This window comes from Labeo rohita, chromosome 15, assembly GCF_022985175.1.
Source record: "Labeo rohita strain BAU-BD-2019 chromosome 15, IGBB_LRoh.1.0, whole genome shotgun sequence".
In the NCBI taxonomy this organism is placed as follows: domain Eukaryota; kingdom Metazoa; phylum Chordata; class Actinopteri; order Cypriniformes; family Cyprinidae; genus Labeo; species Labeo rohita.
In genome coordinates this window covers 1,536,596-1,559,444 of record NC_066883.1, presented here as the reverse complement: position 1 = coordinate 1,559,444, position 22,849 = coordinate 1,536,596, and the positions used below count along the sequence as shown (strand labels likewise).

General features: G+C 36.7%; 1 protein-coding gene across 1 annotated transcript in view; it reads left to right on the top strand.

Annotated features, from left to right (window-relative positions):
• Nucleotides 1-12,744: 12,744 nt before the first annotated feature.
• dock10 (dedicator of cytokinesis 10) overlaps nt 12,745-22,849 on the top strand; it is a 107,603-nt gene continuing 97,498 nt past the window's right edge. The window contains exon 1 of the mRNA XM_051128695.1: nt 12,745-12,997. Within this exon, the coding sequence (XP_050984652.1) occupies nt 12,890-12,997 (108 nt within the window). The 5' untranslated portion in view covers nt 12,745-12,889. The remainder of the gene's footprint in view (nt 12,998-22,849) is intronic.

Here is a 22,849-nt window from a genome sequence, read left to right as displayed (position 1 = left end):
TACCTTGCTGCATCTCTAGGACATTTATTTGGCTTCTTTAAAGTCTTTGTTTAAAAAAACTCATAGTGCTTATAAAATACGAAGGTCCAGTGCTACAGAGCAACTTTCTCTGCTATTTAACTTCATAAAATGTGTGCTGAGAACAAAAACTGACTTAAAACTGACTTTGGCATTTTTTAAACAAACAAAATCTTTTCCTGGTCTCTTTAGATTGGGTTTAGCATACCGATGTACATCCGGAACAGGTCTGTAAAATAAAGTGCTACCCCATGTTCCTATGTTGGCCATTTTGGATCTTGAGTAAAATGTTGTTTTAGCATATTACAACATGACATACAGAACCGTTTCTAGGAAAGTTATGAAATTTGGTACAAATGATAGAGGACAGTCTCAACATTAACCATAACAAATTTGGAGTCTCTAACTCAAACAATGCGCCACCAACAGACCAAATTTGCACTTATGTTGATGTTAATAACTTTTGAACTGTAAGGGCTGGAAACATTTTTTCCCACTTATTCCTTGACTCATTGTTAAAACTTCATTGTTAATTTCCTGTTGTAAAAATTCTCCCACCATTTTGAAATTTCTGAAAAAAATCTAGTTTTTTAAATAGTAGAGCTATTTTACAGGGCTACTTTGCTGCAAAAGTCTTTGTTTGAACAAACTCATAGTGCTTATAAAATGTATGAAAAAGATGAAAGTCCAATGCTACCAAAAAAAAACAAACAAAAAAAATTCTTAATAGTAACTTTATTACACTAATACATATCAGTTATATTAAGAAATGTTTAGCAAAAAATACTTTTTCATTTTCATCTTATGAAATGAACTATAAACCAACCCCACTTACCAGGGGCTCAAATTTCACCTCCATCTTATTATTTTGGCTCTCTCAAATGCCTTGAAATATTTATACCAAAATTAACACTCTTATAAAATTCACAAGGAGTCAATGGTCATAGTCAACCATTTAATAAATGTGGAATTTGAAGTAAAAACTCTTCTGTACAGTCTTCGAGTGGGTGCCAGTCTTTATTTGGCAGTGGTCTTCTCACTTGTCTCTATTTCAGGAACTATATAATGTAGTTGTGTCTGACACTGCTTTGATGCTGCCAGGCCTCATGCTGGGAGACCTGTGCCAGTCTGAGTTAATGCCAAACCTGAGCAGTGTCACCCTGATCTCCTGTGATGTGAGCACACAGATGACTGAGTTCAAGTAGGCCTGGCACTGAAACGTGGACTTTTCTTTTGATCACATCCCTGCTCAGCTTTGATTTTTATGCAGTGCTTTGTTGTAACAATACCATGAGAAGTCCCTCCAAAGCACTTCATGGCAAACACAAAAGATGAAAAGAAAGAAAACTAAAACTGTTTGGTGAACACCAAAATTTGAAGCTGCGCGCAATGACATCTTATGTTTGTGAGAAAAAATTAAAATCAAATCCTTGAACAAAAATTGACAGCTCTTGTCAAGAATGTCTCCCATATTAATAAATAATTACTATTCTACTGTTAAAACAACAACTACTACAACTATACTCTACTGCTAAAATGACCTACTACAACAACAAAATTAATAAGTCTTCTGACTCCTCTACACTTTTTGTCATCCTCTTCCCCCTCCTTCATCAATTGACAGCTAATGACTTTGTCACATTCTTCATAAAAAATACAACCACCATCAGCATCCAGTTTTCCACACCACAAACTGACAACTGTCACACACCCTTCCCTCTTTCTCCCTGCTCTCAGAGACAGAGATTTCCAAATTCATGCTTTCCGATCACCCCACTACCTGTCTGTTTGATCCAGTCCCCACTCTTCTACTTCAGTTGTACCTGCACTCACTTAAATCAACACATCTCTTCATACTGGTACCTTTCTAACAGCATTTAAACATGCTTGGATGTTTAAACCCCACTACTTAAGAAACACACTCTTAACCCAGCACTTTTAGAAAACTACAGACCAGTATCTATTCTTCCATTTATTGCAAAAACACTTGAGTTGTGTACCTCTCAGGTAGGTCGTTCAGAGTATTTTGGAGGGGTGAGGTGTCTAAGCCACAACAAACATCTAGCTACTGGGGTGCCTCAGGGCTCAGTGCTTGGACCACTTCTCTTCTCCATCTACATTTCATTCAGAAACATTGCTATCACTGCTATGCTGATGACACACAGCCTGCTCCCAGTCTGCCCAACAGACATTTCTCACTGGATGAAGGACTATCGCCTTCAATTCAACCTGGACCTGCAGATTTGCCATATAAATGGAACACACAGATGAGACCTTGCAGTGGTTGCAAAAGGTCCAATCTGAAAACACACAGACAAAAGTACCTTTAAGTAAAGGTCTTAAGCTGGTTGAAAATGTCTCACTATTGTCTTCTGCTTCTCAGAGACTTTGAAAAGCAGAAGTTACCATAGCCATGCATGCCCACAGGACAAACATGGAAAGAGAAAAGTCACCCGCAGTTTTAAAATAATTATTGACACAATTACTGATGATGATTTAGAAATGTTATAGAAATTCATACTGAAATCCATCTACTAATTTGCCCCAACTTATGCTAGTTAGCACAATATTTCACATGGTAATGTAACCACCTTCTAATATAACATAAAATATAACTTAGCAGCAGTATAAACAACACTGTAAAAAACAACCTATAGAATCTACTCAATAAAATGAGGTAACAATTTACACTCAGTTTGTTTGGGTACATTCTATCCTATATGTCTGAGTAAAGAATACCTGAATTTATCAGCTAAGACAAACTAAAAAAAAGTAGGTAAAGTCTACACAGCAAAAAGCCCAGTGTTAAATGAACTCTCCCGGGAGTTTGAGTCCATACTCAAGAGTATTAAAATTATTAAAGACGCCTGATGTTAATAAGAAGAATCACCAAAAGAAGAAAATCTAATTTTGTAAGTCGCCATTATAGTGGTCAGTGTTATTGCATTAGTTTAGCTCTTTACCAGTAACTTCTTGATATTAGATTTTGTTTGGGTGTTATAATTGAGTTATAACAGTCAGACAAACCAGAAGAAATGAGATTTTTGTGGTTTTGAATATGCTTTGACAAAGTCATGAAATAGCAATCAGAATAAGTGAGTTGTATTTTGTTTATGTTGGTTTAATCAGACAGGTGTTTCTGAAGTTTATTTGACCGGAAAAAATATAAACGTTTTTAAGATTTAGACACACAGACATCAACAATCAGCATGAGAATCACAACAATGGTGACCAACAAAAACGTATGTTGTAGCCAATCAAAACTCATCCATATCTCCCATCATGCATTGTGGCATGAATAAATTATGAGAAATTATGATTTCCATGATGTTTAGAGTTGATCTGTTTCTGAATATGCTGTTTGTCACCATTTTTGAGATTCATATGCTGATTCATGATGTCTGTGTGTGCCTAAAAGAACAGCTTTTGAAAGTTTTTTTTTTTGATCGGAGGAGCTTGTAAGAAGTCCATTCAAAATTGTAAAAAAAATTCAGGCTTTATCATTTTTTTGCTGCTGTGAAACCACAAGGCAGTTGTAATAAATAAAGGATATATAACTCTAAATGGTTTCAGTGGCTCAAATTAAGTTTATTTTAAAACAGAATTATCACCACTGCATGACTTTTGCTCTTTGGCTTGTCTGGCTAGTTTAACTAAACAGTTGAACAAAAGCTAACGTTAAAAAGCTATGGGTCAAGAGCCCAACTAATGCTAACACTGACCACTATAATGGCAACTTACAAAATTAGATTTTCTCCTTTTGGTGATTCTGCTTATTAACATCAGGCGTCTTTAATAATTTTAATACTCTTGAGTATGGACTCAAACTCCCGGGAGAGTTCATTTAACACTGGGCTTTTTGCTGTGTAGACTTCACCTACTTTTTTTTAGTTTGTCTTAGCTGATAAATTCAGGTATTCTTTACTCAGACATATAGGATAGAATCTACCCAAACAAACTGAGTGTAAATTGTTACCTCAGTTTACCTCATTTTATTGAGTAGATTCTATAGGTTGTTTTTTACAGTGAATGAATGATAGACATAATATAATGAACAAATGACCCTTAAGGTCTTCGGTAACACACATTTAAGAATCCTCATGAAGAAAACTCTGGTGAGAACTTGAAGGGGTGACGAACTGAGAAACCAAAATTCCCTTTGATTTTTCAACATAAAAGAGGTCATTGTAATATAAAAACATCCGGTAAGTTTCAGAACTCAAAACTTTGTTGTTACCCAGATAGCACACGTACATCTGCAAGATGTCTGTTAAAGATCACTTGATCTTGGAAAGCATCTGCTGTGTACAAACATCTAACAGATGTCTGTAAGTGTCAGGGTAGTGTGCAGGAAGGAGCCAAGGACGAGGAAATATAACAAATGGGTTTTAATAATACAATCCAACAAGGGGACAGGAACACCAGGGGAACACACACTAACATAACGTTAAGATCGGACAAAAACTAAGGAACTGAATCAAACTTATAAAGGGGTGCTAAGGAGACAAAGACAGGTGTGGGTAATTAACCAATAAAGACTTAACAAGAAACGGAACAGGAAATATAGTTCATTAGTTCTACTCCGCACCACCTCCACAGAAGAAGATTGACATCGCTGCCCAAGGAAAGAGTGAATGAACTTTATTTTTAATAAAGTTCCAGGCCACATCAGTAAGAACACCATCCTTTGTTCACTTTATTTTACTGCGGATTCGTTTACAATCACCCATAGCGTCACTTGTTCCCTTAACTCAGGGAACAGAGGTTATGTCAGTAACTGGACACAATTTGCCAAAAAGATTGAAACTAAAAGACAATGCTGTGACGACTATATTGTTATCTGACAGTGATGTTGCAACAAAAATGCGAATAGCTGTTTTCATTACGTGGTTGCTTTACACTATTGCTTTGTCTCTTATTTATGAGTTATTTATGCGTTTTAAACCTAAATCACAGCGGTGATGCAAACAGAGCATTCCGCTGAGGGGGAGTTTAAAACAGGGCAGAAAATAGCCTATTATTTCTAAATGATGATTTTTTAAGTAAAATACTTGATAACATTATAAGTGAACCTCAGAGAACAGTACAACAAAGAAAAAAGGCAGTTCATGACCACTTTAACAGTTCTGCATCATTAGCTACCAATCAAGATCACAAATGTTCTGCCCACAGTTCACAAAGCGCTTACATATGAAGACGCTTTCATACGTAAGAAGATGGGACCTCATGCTTTCACTTTTGCGTTTCCACTGGCACATAGCGAGCGCGATGTAGTGAGCGATTTCAATTCAATCCTATGGACGTTGAGCATAAACGCTCGCATGGTTCATTATGGGATTGAAAGTGGCATGGAGAAATTCCTTAACTTAATGCAAATCACGAGTGAAAAACGAAAAGTATAGGCAAGGCATAATTTTGACATATGTCTCTGAGTGTTTGCTGAACTGGTGGATTACCGAGCTGAAATCACTTGTCATTGAAGTCATATGTTATACTTAGGGCTGTCTCTACAGGCTAAGTTTCATCATTTTGAATTTTAGGTTGTACCTACATGGCGCCAATAAAATGTTTAGTTTGCGAACAGGGTGTAAACATTGTTTTCAGAGGCATGCTCTGCCCTAAATTTCACAAGTGGCATTGTAGTGTTGCCAGTGGCACTGAGAGCAGATTTGATGCTGTAGTGGAAACGCACCGTAAGTATAAGCAGCTGTAGCTACTTAGCTCTTGTTGCTCACAACACTTTCTTTTAAACCATGCTGGCTCAACTCAAATCAATGGCAAATCTGACAGTTGTACAGCCCTCATAATAAAAATAACATGAACTGAACACTTTTTTTTACACTATATGAGTGATGCAGCAGGATTTTAAACAGCATTTGGAGTCATAATCTGGCATCGCCAACAGATCTGAGTGGTGATTCTCTTGTAGTGTCTGACCTTTTTTACACTTTGTTTTGCTATTGTGGGAGTCTGTGGGCTGGAGGACATAATTAATAAATCACAACTCACATTTGATGAGTTGGTGAGTATTAATTTCCATCCCTGATTGTTTCATTTTAAGTCCAGTCTGTTGAAGGACAGAGCAAAAATGTCCTAAAGTTGCACTATTGTCCATATACATTGAACTATCTGAATTAACTGGCTAGTAAAGTCTTTCTCACATTAGCTATCTAATTATAAACAATAACTAAAAGCTGGCTACAGAAAATACCACTACTCCCTTGATTCATGACAGGTCAGCTAATGCATTAAAATGTCAAAAAAACCCAAAACAAAACAAAACAGTAATTTCATCAGCTTACCAGTGAGAATACTTAGGAAATACAGTACTAAATGGGATTCACTGTTGGAACGATTCAGTGGGAATGAAACTAATCCCAGATAGCAAGAGAGCAGGTGAAAACCATTGAATGTTCAATGTTAAAAATAGTTGAATCTCTTTTGCACCCGCAATTAATGTTGAAAAAATGTTGAAATTTCAACAAAGCACCATTATTGTGTTCAGTGTTTGCTTTAGTTGGGCTCTTGATTCTTGCTTTTCGTTGTGTTAATTCACTTTCTGTGTCTGTATAGTATTTCAGTGCTTTAAAAATAAAGAAATGTTTTAAAATTAAGTCGGAGTAGATTACTTTTTTTGATGAGTGTCAAGCTGTAACAAAGTTAAGAAATAATACTAAATAATATTAGAGTTTATTTTTCATTACTGATGAAAATATTCTATTTCACAAAAGCAAAGTTACTGTGGCAAAATATTCAAAAATAGTTAGACATCAACACTCATCATACAAACCTCAACAATGGTGACAATCGTCAAATACACGTTTCATATACTGCTTAATACAGTGCCATCTGAACAAGAATAATGTTCAACATATACTATTTAAATACTAATAAAGTAGGGTTATATATGCTTTAATCAGTGTTTTATGATAAATGTGACTCAACATAGCATTGAGACTACAGTAAAAAAGCTTTTGCTGTTCCAAAAACACAGATTTGTGAGCATTATTGGACTTGAGGATGTTAGAATAAACCCAAAACACACGTGATCGTTGTCATGCTGTGAATCTGGCCAATCGTTAAACAGTCTCCTGCAGCTGCTCTGATGCTATCGCTATTTCTTACCAGCATGCACTGCTTCAAGTCAGAATTTGATTGAGCTGTGCAGCGCTGTGTTAAGTCGAACACGCCTTTGTACTATGTTGATACCCAGCATGCATTTCTGCATGAAACTTTAATTTGTTGATTGTCAGATTGTCACCATTAAGTTCCATACACTGATTACTGATGTCTGATTGATTCAGCAATTTATTTATTCTTTTTTTCTGTTAATTCTTAGAAGTATGATAACCATACCACTGCTTTCATCTCACACTGTAGTATCACACATTACTCACACATAAATACTCCAACACACTTGTGAACAATTATTCAAATAATCTCACAATAATTACAATCACCATCACTTGATCCCAGTGGATCTTAGATTTTATTGCCTCAACAAATGTGTTTTAGCACATTGTTACAAATGACAATGAAAGCCTAACGTTAAAATACAAAGAGTCAAGAGCCCAATTGAAGCACTGATCTTAATAATGCTGGTTTGTTGAAATTTCAACATTTTTTCAACATTAATTGCGGCTGTAAATGTGATTTTGATTCAATGCAATTAAAACTGACAAATCAACATTTTTTAACACTGATTCAATGGTTGCTTGCTATCAGGGATGGTTACCCCGCAATGTTACTTCAGAAATCTCAGATTTCATTCGAAGTCTATGGGACTGTCACAACACTCTTTTTCAATGACTCTAGTTTAATGAGAGTGCAGAACTCAGTTAGTGAGGTCTCACTGAACTGAAGTGATTACAAGAAGAGTGTCCTGTGTATAGTGCTAGGGTTTCTATCAAAACCCTTCTGTAAAAGCATGACTATATTTTTGATAGTTAGTGCTTAATGACAATGAGCTCAGATCACAATGTGTTACAGGCAACCTCAGGACCAGGAGATCAGATGATATTCCAGGGTCAAACGTGTTCACATGTGTCTTTTCAATGCTTATTTGGACAACATCCAGATACAGGCTACACATTAACACCAAGTGTAAACACAGCTATTGAATCACACATATCCTTGCTTTTTGCATTGTGGCTAACTAAGCAGTTTTATTTCAAAGGTCTAAAATCAGTCTTTTGATCTTTCAGATTCTGCTGGGGCTCATAAGGCACTTAATTACACAGGAGAAAACTGGTTATTATCATCAACAGGCCAAGGTGTGCATGTCCAGTGACATGAATACACATTAGCACATTGCTTACACATAACAGATAATATTAAATGCATATTAAACAGATATTGTTTTAATTTCAAAAAGGCTGAATATGCACAGCATGTTGGTGTAAATGAGCGTGCATGCTTGTGTGTGTGCTCTCTGTCTGATGCCTCAGGTGCTTTTGCTGAGATGAAAGGCTTCTGATGAGGTGTGGATACTTGGGCCCGTGACAGCTGTATATTAATCTACAGAACTTCAGACAAAGCATTTTCTCTCTCTCGTTCTCTCCTCTCTCCCCCATCCACTCTCTCATCTGAAAAACACTACAGACCCCAGGGTCCTCTGTATCCGCCTCGGCTACAGGACATAAAACAAAAATTGGTTCACTTTAAGGGCTTTAGCTCGTTTGAAGCCTCACCAGCTGCTTTACCTATCTTTTCTGACTTTTTTCTCTTTAAGTTGTACCATATTGTCACATGTAAGTGGAACATCAACACTTCAAACCAATAATTGAGAGATGAAACAAAAACATTTTGTTATGTGAAAGCTTTCATTGGGCTTAGAATATTACAAATATGACATCCATCAGCTCTAATAAGAGTTGTGCATGTTGTACACAGAGAGAGGCACAAAAACTGAGTGAATATAGGGTGATGAATTTGCACAAAATAAGACACAATGTAATTTTAGAACTGTGGGATATTCCAGAAAGTTAGTTAACATAACATGAGATAAACCTTGAACTCTGTTTATTAACCCAAATCTTTCTTCCTCAGTTATCGGGTCAGTCAACACAGACTATGTTCTTGGTGAACACACTACGACATTCTCAAAAGAGCACCAAATCCATGAGTCCATGAATGCTGAGTTGCAAAGATGCAGTACTTCACAGATTGAACTCATATGTAATGAATAACTGTACCACTAGAGGTCACCAGAGCTTCTGTAGAGAAAAACACTCACTCAGTTCTCCTCAATTCTTCATTTGGCCTAATACCAAGAGATATATATATATATATATACTTACTCACTCACTCACAAGCTATAACCTACACACTTAACTGACTGATAACTGGAGACCAGTCTTATCAGTCATGTAAACACCCCCTTAACTCCATAGGAATGTAGTTGTGTAGATTGAAGAATAAGTAGCTACAGGGGCAACTTGTTGGATGTTTTTGTTCAAATAATCATTTAAATCATTTAAATCTGTATTTTGTGTTTACTCAGAGATGGATTTACTGTGCTTTGGATCATTGTCTTTCTGCATAATCCAGTTGTGCTTCAGCTTCAATTTACAGACTGCAGACCAAACATTCTCCTTTAGGATTTTCTGATATAGCACAGAGGTTATTTATTGTGGGGTTCCACAGGCCCTGAAGCAGCAAAGTATCTCCACACCAGCACACTGCCACTACCATGCATGACTGTAAATATGATGTTCTTTTAGTCAAATTCAATTTTTAGTTTAAACCAGATTTAACTGGACACAATCTTCCAAACGTTTCCAACTTTGACTGACTATTCCACAAAACATTCTGCCAAGAGTTTTGAGGATCATCAAAGGATCATCACCTTTATTGATGCAAGAGAGGCCTATCTTTGATATTTTGTCCTTAGATCTTTTGTGACTTGCTGGATGAGTCATCCCTGTGGTCCTGGAGGAATTTTGGAAGGTCTGTCACTTCGAGGAAGGTTTACTGCTGTCCTGAGTTGTTTTTCTTTGGAGTTCTTTAGAGTCCAAAGCTTTGTTCAGACAGACTGTCAGAGGAAATATATGTGCATATCTGATTGGAATCTTATTATGTTTAGTGTGTTCCACTTTTTCCAAATCTTTTTCAAACTTGAGAGCACCACTACGGTTTCTGGGCCGCCTGAACAGCATACTGACTTTATGCCCATGCTGAATTCAGAAAGCTTTTAGAATTATACTATAGACACGTAATGCACATGTGCATGTCAGCGTTTTCACAAATTTATGCTTTTTGTAGTTTACTTGGATACATTTTCAAAAACATTCACTTTTCAGGCCCCCAAAGCACCACTGTCGTGTAAATGAATGGCAAAAATGCAAAAGTGGCATCATGTAAACACCCCTTTAATACCATTATGAATAGTGGTGCAGATTGAAGAATTAGTGACTACAGGGGCAACTTTTTGCACGTTACTTTTTAAATAAATGAGATCATTTAAATCTGTATTTTGTGTTTACTCAGGTTAAATTTGCATTACATGAACAAACAAACTTTGTTTAACTTTGTTATTAGTATACTAAACAGGAATATTTAAAGTCCGCTAAATTGGAACAACCAATTTTGTACTTAATGCACTTAAACTGTGTGGAAGTACTGCTGAAGTGCATATAAAGATATACTTAAATATATTTGGTTGTGCTAAAGTGGAGCAATTGCAAGTATACTTTAGATACACTTTAAATATTTAGCATTTAAAGACCGATATTATTTAAAGATCATACAGTTCTCATCAATAGCGACATTAAAACACATTTTAGGATTAATACTAAGAAATGTGCATTGTGCATAAGTACTACAAATAACTTTTTTCTTTTTTATTATAAATTTTAGATCAGTATCTATTACTTTTTACTAAGGCTAGTTGGCGAACTGGGATGCATTTCAGAACACCTGAGGGAAATTACGTCATGACAATACTCAGTGTCGGGAAGTAACTAGTTACATGTAACAGAATTACGTAATTTAATTACAAAATAAATGTAACCGTAATTAGTTACAGTTACTGAGAAAAAATGAGTAATTAAATTACAGTTACATTTGAAAATGTTAATGATTACAAAGGGGGTTACTTTTTTTTTTTCACACACACCCACATACAGATTTAATTGACTTCTTTCCAAAATTGCATTGACTGCTCTAAAATGAGACACCAGTGTTTCAGGAGTTTAGGACACAGAATAGGACACATGCTTATTCTCAACTGATTTATTTCCTATTTGGGTTTATGCATATACTTTTTTTTTTTTAAGATTATTTGTTTTTTTTCTAAGGCACTGTTAGATGCCAGTTTTTCCTGTCATAATTATGCAAACATTTTATTTCAAAACCAGTTTCACAGCTATTAAACTATTTCTTGTTATGATTTCAAATCTATATTTGACCTCAGTATAATAGTAAATACGTATTAGTTTACAGTATGAAGTAAATCAGAGCTGTTAAATCTGAATTTGTGTGGCTGTGCTTCAAATTAAATTATTACACAGCTCTGTGGAATGCTTGATTCTGATTGGTCAGTCATAAGCCGGTGCTATATGCATGATGGTTTTTCTTGGTGGAAGCTTTGCGTTTTTAGCTAATAAAGTATTAAAGCTCAATTCAATATTATGTGTACAATTTCTTAATTCTCTTAATTCAACCTGCCACTTGCTAGCAACTGATTTCTTCATGGAAGTTTTGTGTTCAAATATTTCAACTCAGATCAGTGTTTTGTGTTTAATTATTTACCTTTTGTGGCAATCAGCTGTGTAATAAGTGGGGTAATGTACATCCAGCCAGTTGTTATTGCAAAATAAAGATGTATATTATTCCTTACTTATTATAATCTTAATTATAAGATTAAAGTGATAAAGTCTGACAGTGATACTGTAAGGTTTGTTAAATGATTAACAGTTGCAAATATTAGAAACTTAGAAACGTAATCAAAAAGTAATCAAAAGTAATGTTACATTACTTTAATAAAGTAATTAAAAAGTTACACTATTTATTACATTTTAAATAGAGTAACTTGTAATACGTAACCTATTGCAATTCCAAAGTAACCTTCCCAACAGTGACAATACTGCTAAGGCTGCAGCCAACGACTTTTGACTTTTTTTTCTTTTTTTTTTTGTAATACAGTGTGGTCTGTTTCTGTTTTATGACGCGCGATGGCGCCAATGTACTAGAAATTTTCTTCCGCACACTACTTCTACTTCTACTACTACTACTACTACTACTACATCTAGACAGTTTGGTTAAAATGGCATATTCACCTAAATTAGCGCAGTAAGATTACTTTTTGTGTATATTTACTTGTGTATTTGCACAGTCTGCCAACGTTAGGAATCAACCATTAAATGGTTTTAGGATGTTAAGAATCTAGTTTTATATTACTTACTACTTCTGAAATACGATTTCTCGTTCAAAGAACGATTTATGCACTTGATCTGTTGACCTGGATGAAAGACACCGGGGATCCTGCTGATGTGGAATCAGTCAAAGCAAGACTGGTTGCAGTCGTCTGTCTGCAACACACTGAATACCTTCATTTCTTGTCTATTATAATCCATTGCTCGACCCTGTCAGACTTTGCATTGTTATTCCATCTTTGCTAATGCCTGGAAATGATATTAAAACGATTTGCTGCATGATCATGATCTCCATCTGCTGATATCTGTATGATTGCTGAGTAAACAGAGCCCTGCCCACCGCGCCGTAGTAAAGCTGCTGAGTGGAACAGACAGTGAGGCGAAGGACGCGCATTTACAGTCTGCATAAAGCAACCTTTCGGTTTCGGCGCGATTAAGCACATTACGGATTCGTGGCACATACTGCAGATTATAGCTCCGAATGAACCGATGAAGAAATGGCAGCGGAATCGACCCGGAGATTTACGAAAAGCCTACTGAAGCCGGGAAGCGCAGCTGAGATACGGCAAACCGCATCTAATGCTGTAAGGAATGCTAATATAACGGTAAGACTGGCAGATAAGGACAGACCGCAATTCAAGCTTATTTTGATGCTGTTCGGTGTACGGACAAGACAATATGTACACCATTTTCTAATGATTTGTGTTAAAAGAATCGCCCTCATACAGCAAAAGATCTTTTTTGTCAAGCATTGTATTTCGCATGCAGTGAGGTCATATGCCACACTTATTCTGCGGCGAACGATTATGGAAGTTGTAAATGGACAAGGTTGGTGTTTGTGAATGATGCGGCCTCTAGTAGCGCGTATGTCATATTTCGAATTTAGAACTGTTCGAATTTAGAACTCGTTCGAATGTCTTCTTTTCGCGGGAAATGAGCCGCTCGCGGCAGCTTTACATGCTTAGTGACGTACGTAGTTCGTAGTAAAAACGCCGCAGAGGAATGTAGCGCTAGACTGTAAAGCAGTGGTTTCCAGCCCTGGTTCTCCCTCCTCAACCCCGCACATTTCGGACGTCTCCTTTATCTGACACACCCACTTCAGGTCTGGGACTTAATGAGCTGATCAGCTGAATCACGAATCAGGTGTGTTTGATTAAGATGACAGCTCAAATGTGCGGTGTACTGGGAGATACAGGACCGTGGTTGGGAAGCACTGCTGATAGAGGATGTGCTCTGTTGCTACTGGTTACAGTGACGTGGTTTGATGATAGGACTAGAGTACTATTGATGTGTGGTAGTTCTAGCCTCATTCAGTAATGCATTTCTACAACTTATAGGAGCAATTACAACATTTTAACGCTGATCAGCCAGGAACCGGAACTGTATTACTCGTTTATATTTAGTGCACATTTGCATGTTTTGCATTGTGGGATTCCCGATCCCTTCTACATGTAAATCTATAAAGAGGAATCTGTTTATAAATGTAACACTGCGAGGTGTGAATAAAAAGGTGCCGTTGTAGGGTGATTTCACTATGGTGGTTAATGCTGTAGGAAAAAAAACAAAACAAAAAAAACATTAAAATCATGATAGTATAATACTGTTGGTCTTTTTCCTATTACCATGCTCTGTCACATATTACTAACAAAGCATATATTGTTGACGGAGTGAGAATGTATTGCAATATAACCATTAAATGCACATTCACAACTAGTTTGGACAAAACAAATGTGTGGGCAATAAACTGTAGCCACTATATGTGAAATATTACCTGTGTAACAGAATGAAAGTGATCATGTGAAAGAAAGAAAATACAGGTAAAAAAAAAAAAAAAAAGAAACACATGGATGAGAGAAAGAGAGATGCCAATAAGGACTTGAGAATAGCTCTTCCTAGGCAACTAATGATCCGATTATCCAGAAAGGCAGAGCTCAGGTAGAGAGGAAGAGAAAAAAATTATCTGAAACCAAATCTGAGATATTAAAATTGCTGTGAAGGAATAGAATAGAAATTGAGAACTGAGTAGAGCAGTGGTTCCCGACCATTTTGCATGTGTCCTTAATCAAACACATCTGATTCAACTCATCAGGACATTAGTAGAGACTCCAAGACTATTGTTTTAAATCTGCAAAAAACAAAACAAAAAAACAGACTGGCCTCGACACTCTGTCACCAGTCTTGTATAAATATATAGTTGGACCAATATCATGCTCAGAATTTGTAGTCCGAGTTCTATTTAATGAGCTCCCACTGACCTATAGCTTGAACTCCAGACCTGTAAACATGTTGAGCTGCTACTGCTGCAAAATGTTTCTTTAGCCTTTAACCATCGCTGTTATTGCCACTTTTTCAAGAGCCATTTTTACACTCCCATGTACTTCAGTCTACATGCAAGATGTATTTTTATATTCATAAAATGGAGAAACCAAAGAAAACCTTTCCACAGTTGTCCAGACTGCACAGGTTGTCCTTATTGTGTCCTTATATATGAATGGGTGTTGATATGTGTGCAGATGATATCTCTATGTGGCAAATCATCATCACCTTCAATGTTTATACACGTTTTCCTTCGTCTCCTTGTTCTCCTCTCGTGAAAATGACCACGGCTGCATTTCCCATTGTCACCAATGCAGCTACGATCAACTTAGGCTTACGATGCTTTTGGGAAACGCAGCCCTGGGCCTGTATTTGTCAAGCATCTAAGAATTACTCTCAAAAACACTGCTAAGCATTGACTTAAGTGTAAAAAGATTCTTGGCTCAAAGCTGCGCTTAAGAGTTAGTTATCAAGCATCTCAGTCGTAATTTAAGCGAAGTGTAAGACTAAATCTTAAGTGTCAGTCTTAGAGATTATTAGAGATGACACTTTGCTGTGCCATAAATGGGATTTTGGATGATGAAATACACATGGACCAATCACTGAATAGATTTCCTTATTCATTTTATATTCACACACATTTGACAATAAAGAATTTTCAAGAAAATATATTATGGCAAGGAAATGAAGCGTCATCACAACCTTCAGTTCAGAGTTGTGCCGACAGACGATAGTATTGTGTATCATCGATAGTCAGAGATATTGCCTGTTGCTGATGCCTTTTGACGACAGCAAGACAATTATCATTATTATTATAATTATCCGTCAACAATATAGGCACCTATCTTTGCTGTTGCGCAGAGAGTCGCTTCAGAAACTTTGCCGCGACGCTGGTGAGTGTCTACAATCGGAGCTGTAAGATGCGCCGCAGATGTGTGCAGTGTAAATAAGGGGTAAGAGATTTATTCATCGTACAAGTGCAGATAGCTTCACTGATTATAACGGGAGTGTTTTAAAGAGCAGAATACTTGCCCTAGACTGTAGTCGATTATGTTCTTTGGTAGCCTAATGTAAATGTTCTTTGCTCATTTTGAATTATTGAGGAAATGTAACCATTTGATTAACTGCTCGTCGTCAAACATTTCAAAATCATTCCTCCTCTCCTGAAAGATATGCGTAGGTCTCTGTCTCCTCAGCGCCGTCACAAGCCCCTGCTGGCAACTCCTAACCACTTGAGAGACCTCTCGAGCTGTCTTAAATAACTAGGAGAGTAACAGTGATTCTTAGCTTTAAGAAATAGATTATAGATAATTGATAAACCGCTTTTATACTTAAGTTTGAAAGTAGGAGTAAATTTCATGAATTCTCAGCACTTAAGATGAAAATGGCACTTTGAGAAGTTTGATAAATACGGACCCGGAGCAGCTTGAATTCCATGGATTAAAGGGTAGTTAGAGTAGTTAGAATAAATGCAGTTAGTGTGTTTACCATATGTAAATCTAAATCATTTTTATAGGTTTACAGGTTTGGAGCTGGGGTGTCCATCCTGTAGGGCCACTCTCCTGCAGAGTTTAGCTCCCTAAACACACCTGAACCAGCTAAACGGGCTCTTCAGACCCGCTAGAAATTTCCAGACAAGTGTGCTGGAGCAGGATGTTGGTCCTCCAGGAGCAGGATTGGACACTCCTGGTTTGGAGGATGAAAAAAAAGTTACATAGTATAACTTTAATACCACAAAATGATACTTATATGAAACTAAAACTGCCTGTAGGTGGTGGCAAGTCAATGGCTGCATCCGAAATTGCATACTTACCTAATATATAGTAGGCAAAAAACAGTATGTGACAGAAGAAGCATGCCTGAATTCACAGTATTTAAGTACCTAGATGACCTGTTACGTCCGGCATGATTCTGATTCTAAAGTGTGCATACGATGGACACTTTACTATCCCATGAGGCCACGGGATAGCATTTCTGAATGGCAGTGATGCAAAGCAACTGACACTGGTAGGCCATGTGACAATGACAACAAGATGAATGTATGACACACATTCATACTATATAGAACATACTCTTTTTGCAGTGGTGAAGTAATTACTTACTCAAAAAAGTACCTACTCAACAGAGTATGTGATTTCGGATTTTTTTTTATGACAGAGTTTTTGACTCTCTCAGTTAACCAGTTCATTGAACGGATTTATTCAGAAACGGAAGTGACTTGCTGTGTCTGAAATCACATATTTTTGCTGAGTATGTGCTCATTTTGAGTAAGCACCTCAACCATAAAAAATATGTTCATATAGTATGAATATGTTTGGTATGAATGTAATCTGCAGATATTACATTCATCAAGTGACCTAAGGCTTCACTTTAGTGCATCACTTTGATACCATTCACAACTCCTTTCCTCATGGGACTGTAAACTGTCTATCAGATGGATTTGTGGATCTGTGGATTTGTTTGAAACCATTTTGTTGGTGAAACAGAGTAAAAAAGACAGGGTTGTGTTTAAAATGTAACTGAATTAATATTAACTCTTGTTGTTTGCTAAACCATTGAATAAACCCAATACAATCTCTATCTATATTAAATAAAATAAAGTTCATTTTTGTCCCCATATTTTGAATTCTGATGGTACTCCTTCACTTCTTTCCTATGCTCTTCTAAGGCATTTGTGTGGCTTTTGCAAAGTGAGTGACATACACAGTGACATATTTAGATATCAACATCTAGGATCTCATTAAATGTTTTCTATACATGTTTCTCATGAGATGGCATTAGTTCACTGCAGTGTTTGTTGTTAGTAATCTTGGTACATATGTTGGAAACAGAAATGTAAGTTGTCTCTTTCTACAAAGATAAATGGTTTTAATGAGTATATATCAAACTAAACCATAACTAATATATATTTAACCGTCTTAAACTGTGTAGTTTAAACTAGTTTTTCAACTACTGCTTTGCACATTTTGTATGTCTCTTCTAACTGAGATCTTGACCTAACGAGCTGATGATCTAAATAAGGTGTGTTAAGTAAGGAACACATAAGCCCTATTCGGACGGTAATTGTTTCTCATGGGGATGTAAGGTATTTTCAACATTTACTGGGTTAGTCAGGTGATTTTAATGCCACCCGAGTCAAGAATGACTGTGTTTTCCCCCCATCACTGCATAAAAATCCCCTGCCAAAGTGTTATCTGAGTTCACATCTCTGAGTTTACAAGAAGAAATTGATTCAAAATTCACTGTTTAAATCCTTCTTGACCACGACTGAGCACCGTATGCTAACTGCTGAACTTTGCATGCATTTTAAAAATGTACAGTTTTAGTACTGAAATGATGGAAAGTATCAACAAGAACATTATTTTCAGTGAGTAGTCAGTATTTGAAATGGCTCATTATTACGGCAGCAACAGGTATACAATACATACTTTAAAGATTTAAACCAAGCAGCTTTGTTTACCTTGTGTAAATAAGAGGTTGCATTAACTTATTTCTGATAGTCTTCACATTTTTAGTGACATCAACTATAGTGCATCTGTTTTCCTATTTTTAAACAGGAGATTGAAATAATCGAATAATAAATAGGATATTATTTTCCTGTTAAATTAGATAAGAAATTACTCCTACTATTCCAAGCATATGACATTTTATTTTCAGGAGACAATCATGCGACTGACCATGTGAGCAATGCTTTTCCAGGTTCGTACGATAAGATCATACAGTCTGCAGAACTCTCCAGATACACTAGCATGGTAATGGATATGTTTAAACTATCAGTTTCAATTATTTGATTCTTTTTGATTAACTTTTTTATTTTTACTGTATTTAAATGCTTTTGCATTCAACATCTGGCAACAATCAGTCTTTGAAATGATGGTCACTATCAAAAACAACAGCAACAACAAAAATAAGCCATTTCTGAGCAAATTACAAAAACACTAAAATATATATATGAAGGATTACCCTACTGCTTAGCGTCACATCTGCCGTCTCCACTGCAGGCGGTTTGCAGTTTTCGAGCCATGTGATAAGTCAGAGGGCACACAGTGAGCTTGTATTTAAGGTTTTGTTTTGGGAATGGAGGCCAATAGAGCACATAGCTGTGGGAATGAAAACGTTCCCTCTCTACCATAACGTTCGCAGGAAGTCTAAATCTTTTGTCTCCAATGCAGTGTCTACATTTCATTTCTGTCTTTTCTCAGAATGTTGTTTTTTTTGCTTTTCAAGGCTAGTTCATTTTTCTTAATCTTGTTACATCCTCTAGTTCATCACTCTATACATTAAATTCTTTTCTTTCACTTTTTTTACGAGAGGAAGACAAAGTCTGGTAGTTTGATCTGCACTCAGAAGTCTCACAGAAACCACTTACTCTTCCCCCACTCATGTTGGGCTGTGGCGTAATGAGACCGAGGTCATCCTGGGTCACACCCGAGGCTGGGGAATTTTTCTAATTGCTCACTGCTAGTTAACTGCAACTGCGTTTGGGTTTTTGGTAAATCACCTTAAATTCTTTTTAAGCAGATAATTCTGCTTTCATTTTGAAGAAAGCAGCAGCTCCACCTATGCTAAGCAAACAGCAATCAGTTGCTGTCATACACATAGATATATCTTGCAGAACCTGCAAAATGTTAGCAAAAATAAGATGTTATTTATTACTGTCCTGAATAAGCTATTTCACAGATGTTTACAGTTTCCCAAGACAAAATAGTAGCTGAAGTGGAAAACAATGACCCTGGTCAAAAGTTTACCTGTGCTAAAGCTGTGTATCGTTAACTGAAAGATTCATGAGTGTTTTTATGTTTTGTGGTAGTGGTTCGTGAGTCCCTTGTTTGTTCTGAGCAGTTCAAGTCTCCACTGTTCTTCTCCAGGTCCTGCACATGCTTTGGTTTTCCAGCAACTTCATATTTGAACCCTTTCCAGCAGTGACTGTGTGCATTTGAGATCTATTTTTTCAGACTAAGGACAACAGAGGGATTCATACACCACACACACAACCTTCACTGATGCTCAAGAAGACAGGATGATGATTAAGAGCTGTCAAACACAATCTGACTAAACTAACAACAAAACATTTATTGTATGCTTTGTTTAGTTTAGCTTAGTTTATTTACAGGAGCAATGCACATTAATAAACATGACTGTAAATGTGCCAGAATTAGCCAAAAAGCCTATTTTTCATCTGTAGACCCTTACAGATAATGTACTCACCCCCTTGTCATTCAAGATGGTCATGTCTTTCTTTTCTTCAGTCATAAAGAAATTATGTTTTTTGAAGAAAACATTTCAACATTTTTTTCCTCCATATAATGGACTGATATGGTGCCCCGATTTTGCAGCTTCAAACAATCCCAAATGCGGTTGTGAACGATCCCAGCCGAGGAAGAAGGGTCTTATCAATCGGTTATTTTCATTTTAAAAATACAATTTAAATACTTTTTAATCTCAAACACTCGTCTTGTCTTGCTCTCCTTGAACTCTGTGTATTCTGACTCAAGACAGTTAGGGTATGTCGAAAAACTCCAATCGTATTTTCTCCCTCAACTTCAAAAATCATTTCAAAATCATCCTACATCGCTGCAGAAGTACAGACACAGTCTTTGCAAAGTGAACATGCAAAGAAGATCAAACACCCTTAAAAAAAAGGTAAAACAGTGATACAGGTTTTTGAAGTTGAGGGAGAACATGAGATGGGAGTTTTTCGACATACACTAACTGACAGAGTGAGACAAGACGAGTGTTTGGCATTAAAAAGTATATAAATTGTATTTTTTTTTTTTTTTGGAAAATGACCGATTATTCACTAGATAAGACCCTTCTTCCTTGGCTAGGATTGTTTACAGTCCCATTTGGGATGATTTGAAGCTGCATTTAAACTGCATTTTGGAATTTCAAACTCGGGGCACCATATCAGTCCATTATATGGAGAAATGTTTCCCTTAAAAAACATAATTTCTTTACGACTGAAGAAAGAAAGACGAACATCTTGGATGACAAGGGTGTGAGTACATTACCTGTCAATTTTTGTTCTGGAAGTGGACTTCTCCTTTAAAAAGTCAGAGCATCCTGGACACATAAACACACCTACAAAGAAGATGAAATAGAAAATTAAAATACTAAAAAACACAAATGCATGATTGCACATACTAAAAACCTTATTAAAAATATTGAGTAATTATGTAAAAGTCGGTCATGAAGCATGTGAACATTTACATTTAGTGTCTTGCAGATTGCTTTTTAGCAGCAAAATCTCTACTAAATGTTTCCTTATAAAATTGCCCATTGAGTGTGCATTTTGGATCTGTTTTGTATAAATCTGGTTCTGGGTTGTCTTGATTACACAGCTCAGTTGGGTTAAGGCAGTGTTTATCAATTTTGTTAATTCGATTTTAATATATGTGTATATAATTTAAGTATCTTACATGGTCAGGAAATAGCTAGCAGTGAGCACTGTGTAGTAAGGATGTCCTGGTCAAGCTTTATATGACCCGATCTGAGTCACTGAATATTGAGTATCTGCAGATACAGAGTCCCGATACTTCTGATACTTGTGTTTTCCTAGTGCTTCGCACAGACTTCAGCTGCGTTGTTTTTATTCAAATCCATCCAGTGTATACAGGCTCAAATGTAAAAAGGGGGCATCAGATATGCTAAAGATAAAAGCTTGAACACGTGTGATGTGCTAGAACAGATTTTAGTAGTTGTCTTTCTGAAACTTAAAGTTTTGAACTCAGTTGACATTTATAATATAGACAAAGTCATTTGAATCATTCTTCAAATTAGTTTTTTGTTTAATACCGACTATCCACCCACACTTCCCTGTCTGCTGTTTAGATAGAGATAATCTATAATCTTTTTGCATGTCTAATGTATGGGGCGTTGCCTCAGTCTTGTTGGGGAGATTTTTTTAATGCCCTTGAGTATGTAATGCTGTGTTCAGGATAGGCGGTCCAAAGGGAATAGTGCTGCACTCTCACCATCTTTCTGTCTGGACTGTGCTTAAATTTCACTAAACCATGTCTTTTATTAGGACTGCACTGTGTGCATCTGTGTGCACTCCAACACTATCAGCTCTGTAGTCATCACTCATTATGCATGCTTATGCTGTACAGACACATGCTGACCACGTACAGCAGTTGAAACATTACTGCAATGCTCTTCATCCAATTGGACACAATAAAATGCATGTGTCTGAAATGAAATTCAACTTTCACGTTCTCTATCTAGACTACCTGGTTAGCTAACTAAAAGGTGTGTGGTGGGATTTTTACTTCCAGTGCAACTTTGAGTGTCACATAATGGGGACTCAAATGCAGTCAGAAATGCCGTCTGTGAAGTTTACTGATATTGAGCGAACTGGTTAAGGGAGCAAACACACTATAAGATGCAACTAAGAGCACGGCTCCAAGTGCCAGGCGGAGATTGGCAGCAGACTGCCACGGAAAGCAGAGTGACCATATCCGGTGGGACAAAGGGTCTGAGAGTAGTCCAAAACAAAGCCAGGTAAGCTGACAACACCAAAAAAAGAGCAGGCAGGAATTCAAAGTCACAAGGTAAGCAGGATGGTGAGGAACCTTCTGGTGAGGAACACTGCAGGAGGGAAAAAACAAAAGGGGGGAACACACAGTAGACAACCATGAACCAAGAGAACTTTTTTGTAACAGTCGCTTCGCTGATGTACAGAAATCATTAAATATTATTGTTTTACAGTATGTTGGGATCCATAGTGAAGAAAAATGCCCTGATGAACAGCTACTTCTCAAATGAGAACAATGGTCTTGAGACTTGGCATAAGAGCCTCCCATGACACTTTTGCATCCACTTATTTAACCAATGATTAGTGTAGAAAAATAAAATTAAAATAAAGGTGCAAGCAGCATTGAAAGGACCCTCACATCTAGGCTCACTGACACTGGCTTTAGGAAAACAGTGAACGGTGAACAATATGCATTTAAAGTGGTAAATATAGGAGGAATATGTCGAAGTCATTTATATGTGCCAGACGTCCTGCTTCCACCTGGTGGTGCTACTGAATATTGGAATGTAGATTTCTTCAAACCAGGACTTTGATCTAATGTATGAAGTTTGGTGCAGATTGAACATGGCATGTTGGAGTTAGTGCAAAGCATGATGTATACTGTTGC